Genomic DNA, 6,000 nt, shown 5'->3' on the forward strand with positions numbered 1-6,000 from the left:
TCTACAACACACTTCAACAATATGACTTTAATCCTTACACCATACTGAGAATTTAGACTTCTCAGAATATACAAATGAATACTCAGAACATCAATGATGATCGAACTCCTTAGCTCATAGACCTACATACAAGAATCAATCTGTCGGGAGAGGAAGAAGTGCCAATAAAGGAGCGTGATATATAATATATCAAATGGCATACAAATAAGTCTTCATGATGGGAGATGAGAAGTCACCGACAGTCACAAAGGCTCAATTACATCACCGACAGTCACATAAGCATAGACGAATTACCAACATAGCATTAGAAAATATGATGGAGGAGATACGAAAGAAAAATAGTAGACACCAAGGTGGAACAAGATGGATAATAGTAATGGTAGCCACAAGAAGATGCCAGGTCACATAATCCCAGTCATCACAATTGAATAACCACGATAAGATACACCAACACGGACATAGAAGCGTAGAATACTTCAAGCACAATTACCTAGCATAAAGAAAAGAAACACGAAGTGCAAATAGAGACGAAAAACAGTAATAAAGATCTCTATCGCAGCTATTTTCTTCAACACAAGTTATGGTCAAAACAAAAAAACACCTCTTTTAGGGCACAAAGAGGGTTCAAAGGGTCGTGCATGCTGATTGTACTGTTGACGTTGTCAACACTGATGCAATGTACTTTTGCAGCCAATTGATTTTTTTGAAAATATTTCTGACGTAGGTGCAGGTACGGCCGTACGGATTTTCGTGCCTCGAAAAATGTGTCAATAAAAAATCATGCCCCAAATGCCCGTGTCACCGAAAATAGGCAAATTATATATCAAAATTCATGGAATCAGCCTTCTGAAACCAATGACGAGGTCCATTTGGGCCCAAAACGCTTCAAATTTTCAGGTACCCTTTGGAATAGAGAAAACCCTTGAACTTCGAACCATTACAAAATGGACTCCGTGTATTCGATTTCAGTGAAACAAAAGGCGATCCTGACTTTCTCAAGCCTTCTAGAATTGATTGTGCACTCCAAATTAACCCAAGATGAACAATTGTTGTGCATGCAAATAATATCCAAAAAAAAGCGAACATAAATCTTAAGATCTAGAGCTCTGATACCATGTTAGAATTCGTGAAATGCGAATCCAACAAGCCTAGTTATCTTCTGCAAGAATACTTGTCACACATAAAGAGAGAATTGAACAACAAAATAATTGAAGACAATAACAATGAAATTGATTGAATTGCTTGTATTGCTTGAGTTACAATGAAGGATGTGACATCTTTACAAAGAAATCTAACTCTAAAGATAGAAAGCCTAAATGGTGGAGTCTACAAGATAGACTGAGAGTTTGAAACACAATGCATGAATCAGTCATATATGCATAAATAGCATAATAGACTAATTAATGCATGAAACTCTCGAAAACCTAACATAGTTTGCTTTTTGCTAGTTTGCATTATGCATAGAGATAAATATTAATTAATTATTCGTAATTAATTAATTAACTAAATAATTTATTATTTAGTGAATTAATGCAATTAAGTGAATAATTAATATATGAATTATTTACTCCAACATATCTCTTCTTGATCGTTTCACCCTTCATCTTCTCGTTTGGAAATTCCGCCTTAGTGCTGCATTTGATGTAGACCTTGTGATGCTTATGCTTGAACCTTCCTTCTTACCTTGAATGCATTGACCTTCATTCTATAGTATTATCTTCTTCATGTGGTGGAAATCCTTCATTCCAATTCTAGGGTCCTCTTGTTCTCCCCTTGGTGTAAATGACTCCCACTCCTGCCTTGTAGTGCTTTGATGATGATACCGTCAGTTGCCTTGCATAAGCTTGAGACTTGAAGTGTTGCAATGTCTTCCTTGGGTCCTTGTCTTTGCTTATGTGGTGAAATCTTCATGTTGTATGTGAGCTGATGAGCCTTCCATGCCTTGAATTCTTGACCCTCTTCACATTCCTTTGCATGTTCATTCTCCCTGCTTCAAAACCTAGAAACAAACATAATTTGAATCAAGACATTGCAAAAAGTACTTAATCAGGCTTCCTACTACCTTCTCTAGATCTGGAAATGAATTTTCAGATCATGGAAACATCTGATTTTATGTCTCAGGCCTGGGAGAGACCTGATTTCCATTGGTTTCAGGTGGCAAAGGAAGAGCCAATCCTTAGATCGCACAATTGGGAGGTTAAAGGAAGTGATAACTTGCTGATTAGAAGCGGTTTTTGGAGATCAAGACCCTTAATTCGCTGATTTGGAGTCTCATAGGAAGCAAAAAAATGCTTAAGTCGCTGATTGGAGGGGTCAAAGGAAGTTTTCAAAAACACTTATGCTGCTGATTTGGCCCTTCATTGGAAGTGGAATACCTTAAGTCGCACATTTCTAGTGGCAAAGGAAGTGGAAAATCCTTAAGTCGCACATTTCCAGTGTCAAAGTGGAAAATCCTGAAGTTGCACATTTCCAGTGGCAATGGAAGTCACTCAATCCTTAAGTCACACATTTCCAATGGCAAAGGAAGTGACTCAATCCTTAAGTCGCACATTTCCAATGTCAAAGGAAGCAATTGAAATGCCAACTTTGATAACTTATTTCTCCTTGAGCCTTTTCATGATGATTTGGACTTACAGCCTATCCTTCCCTCCAAAAGTTGACTTTCTAAAACAATTTGCTTTAGCCAAATTTCAGCACTTCATTTCTGATTTTGCAAGATGATGATCAAATGAAACATTTACTTCCTAAGCCTTGAGAACTAACTGACCTTACCTCATCCAAAAGAGAGAGACTTGACTTGATTGCCTCCTAGCCACTCGAGACATTGCACCCCTTCCAAGCAAAGGCTGATAGCTAACGACTCTACAACTAACCTAAAAAGCAGAAAGAGTGGGGGTCCCCATTTGCAATGGGGTGATGTGTGAAAACGTCACAACAATACTTAGTATTGAATTCTCAAACCTGAAGTGTCTTCTCGTTAAATCTGAAAAAAAATGCTGCACTAGCTCAATACTGGAATTAATTAATCAATTACACCCCTGCAACTTTTATAGATGAAGAAGTATAGGAGTTAAGAAAAAAAAAGCAAAGTCTAAACGTAGACTTCTAAATCCAAAACAGCCTCTGTGCTGAGGGTATGCATGCAGATTGAAACTTCTAAATCTAAAATAGAAGGCTAGTGAAAAAGAAAAATCTAAACTTAGATCTGCATGCATGTGCCCTATCTTACATTACTAGGTGTTAAGACTTGTAAATCAGAAAAGTATTCTAATTATGGAAGAGGATTAGGCTAGCTGCAATATGCTGCTGCTGAAGTGCACCTCTGCTGAGAAGAACATGGACTGAGCAACAAGGTAATAGCTCTAACTGGAAATGTTGGGTGGTGTCAAAATGCAAAGAGATTATCCAAATGGTGAATTTTCAATGATGATTATCTTCTATATTGGAGAATGCAGGCAATAACATATATTTTTATATCAACATTTGCTAGAAGGGTTTGCATCTTCTTGGCTCTAACATCACTTTTATTTTTGTCACAGGTGCATCTTCACAACAGAATTTTGGGATCAGGCAACAGACAGAGTGCCACTTACAAGCTTGAAAAACACCTTATCTCAATAATTATCAATGGCATTGAGATCCGAGTTGAACTTGGGGGCAAAATGGGCTACTACATAGATGTCCTTGCTTGTTCATCACAAGACTATAATGAGACACTCAAAGTTATGCACCATCTTGTTATTCAGAGCATTCAAAGACTCTGTGCTTCATCTGCAGGCTGTCAAGGAGTAATACTCATTGAGGGCATTTTAAGGCCACAATGTGCAGAACAGCTCATACCACCAAGATATCGGAAGAACCAATTTATTTTCATTGAGCATCTGAAGCAAGAGCTACTTTCAGTTCCAGCTGAGAGTATGTATAACTATCAACATACTTGGAACGCAATTGTAGATGGAAGGTCAGTAATCCTAGGATCTGGATTTGATTATTCAAGGGATCTGCTTTCAGAGGATGATTTCAGGGATGTATTGCAGAGGCGATATCATGATCTTTACAGGCTTGCTGTTGAGCTGGATGTGCCTTCTGCAAATGACATTCCCAGTTCACAACCGAGTTTGGAAGATGAAGAAGAGGATGGTTCTGTGTCACCAACAGTTTCTGGAATTGCAAAAGGAGTTGAAAAGGTGTTGCAAAGACTTAAAATCATTGAGCAAGACCTCAAAGACATCAAGCAAGAAATTCAAGGATTGAGATACTATGAACACAGCCTTCTAATGGAACTTCATAGAAAGATGGACAATTTGGTTAATTTTTCAGTTCAGCTTGAAGAGAGAAAAGTGCCGCACATGTTTTATTTTACAAGAGATGATGGGAATCTCACCAAAAGGCTGGTTACAGACATCGTTTCAGGTATGACTGCACTCCAACTGCATCTCTTATGTGAATACAGGCGTGAAATGCATGTTGTCGATGGCCAACCTGGGATCAACCTAATGAAAGTTGATAATAGAACCGTACAAAGCCTTGTCCCATATGTGAATGGATTAATGAAAATGCTCACCTTTGCCCTCAAGGTAGGTGCTCATGTTGTAGCAGGGATGGGGGAAATGGTCCCTGACTTAAGCAGGGAAGTTGCCAAATTGGCAGAATCATCATTTATGTTTGGAAGGGTAGCTCATCAAATTGAACAAACCAGGAGTAGAGGCATCAACGATAGATCTCGAGATATCAATTATAGGCCTTTAGATCTCAATCAATTCAGAACAGCTCAACAGTGGTTGGTAGACTTTTTGAAAACCCAAAAATGCATCAGTGGAAAAGCTATTGCAGAGAAGTTTGGATTATGGAGAGTCCGGTACACAGATGATGGTCAGATTGCTTGGGTTTGCAATAGGCATAAAGAATATGGAAGCCGAATCTATGAGGTTATTGAAATCCCAATTGATTAAGACCAACTTCACTAAGCTTCTTCTTCATTGAGATTGCTTTTATCAATTTATAGATAGCCAGCAACATCTTCAGGTCCACTTGAAAGTAACTACTTTTGGTATTGTTGAATTATAAGAGTGGTAATGTAGATAAAACACATATTTGTTTCCAATTTACTGTTATAATTATAATTTTTAAGCAAATGACCATAGTGCAATCTATGAGGTTATTGAAATCCCAATTGATTAAGACCAACTTCACTAAGCTTCTTCCTCATTGAGATTGCTTTTATCAATTTATATATAGCCAGCAACATCTTCAGGTCCACTTGAAAGTAACTACTTTTGGTATCCAATTTACTGTTATAATTATAATTTTTTAGCCAATGACCATAGTGCAATCTATGAGGTTATTGAAATCCCAATTGATTAAGACCAACTTCACTAAGCTTCTTCCTCATTGAGATTGCTTTTATCAATTTATATGTAGCCAGCAACATCTTCAGGTCCACTTGAAAGTAACTACTTTTGGTATTGTTGAATTTTAAGAGTGGCAATGTAGATAAAACACATATTTGTTTCCAATTTACTGTTATAATTATTATTTTTAAGCAAAGGACCATAGTGCAATCTATGAGGTTATTGAAATCCCAATTGATTAAGACCAACTTCACTAAGCTTTTTCCTCATTGAGATTGCTTTTATCAATTTATATATAGCCAGCAACATCTTCAGGTCCACTTGAAAGTAACTACTTTTGGTATTGTTGAATTTTAAGATTGGCAATGTAGATAAAACACATATTTGTTTCCAATTTACTGTTATAATTATAATTTTTAAGCAAATGACCATAGTGCAGGATCATAGCTATTTGGGTTTTTTGTGCTATTCAAATTACATTATGAAATGTTTTCAACAATAAATTTTCAATTCTAGACCGTGTAAGAATTAAGCTCCTTATCTTTTGTTCTTAATCCATTTAGCTTTAGGCAATATTTGTAGAGTTAACCACTATATTAAGGTTGGATAAACACTTTCCTTACTCCCATACTAATTTGTCATAACCCCT

General features: G+C 36.9%; 1 protein-coding gene across 1 annotated transcript in view; it reads left to right on the plus strand.

Annotated features, from left to right (window-relative positions):
• Positions 1-5,135, plus strand: part of LOC131062894 (protein TORNADO 1) — a 69,779-nt gene extending 64,644 nt beyond the window's left edge. The window contains exon 3 of the mRNA XM_057996634.2: positions 3,540-5,135. Within this exon, the coding sequence (XP_057852617.2) occupies positions 3,540-4,952 (1,413 nt within the window). The 3' untranslated portion in view covers positions 4,953-5,135. The remainder of the gene's footprint in view (positions 1-3,539) is intronic.
• The last annotated feature ends 865 nt before the right edge of the window (positions 5,136-6,000 follow it).

The sequence above is a fragment of the Cryptomeria japonica genome, chromosome 9 (assembly GCF_030272615.1).
Source record: "Cryptomeria japonica chromosome 9, Sugi_1.0, whole genome shotgun sequence".
Classification (NCBI taxonomy): Eukaryota; Viridiplantae; Streptophyta; class Pinopsida; order Cupressales; family Cupressaceae; genus Cryptomeria; species Cryptomeria japonica.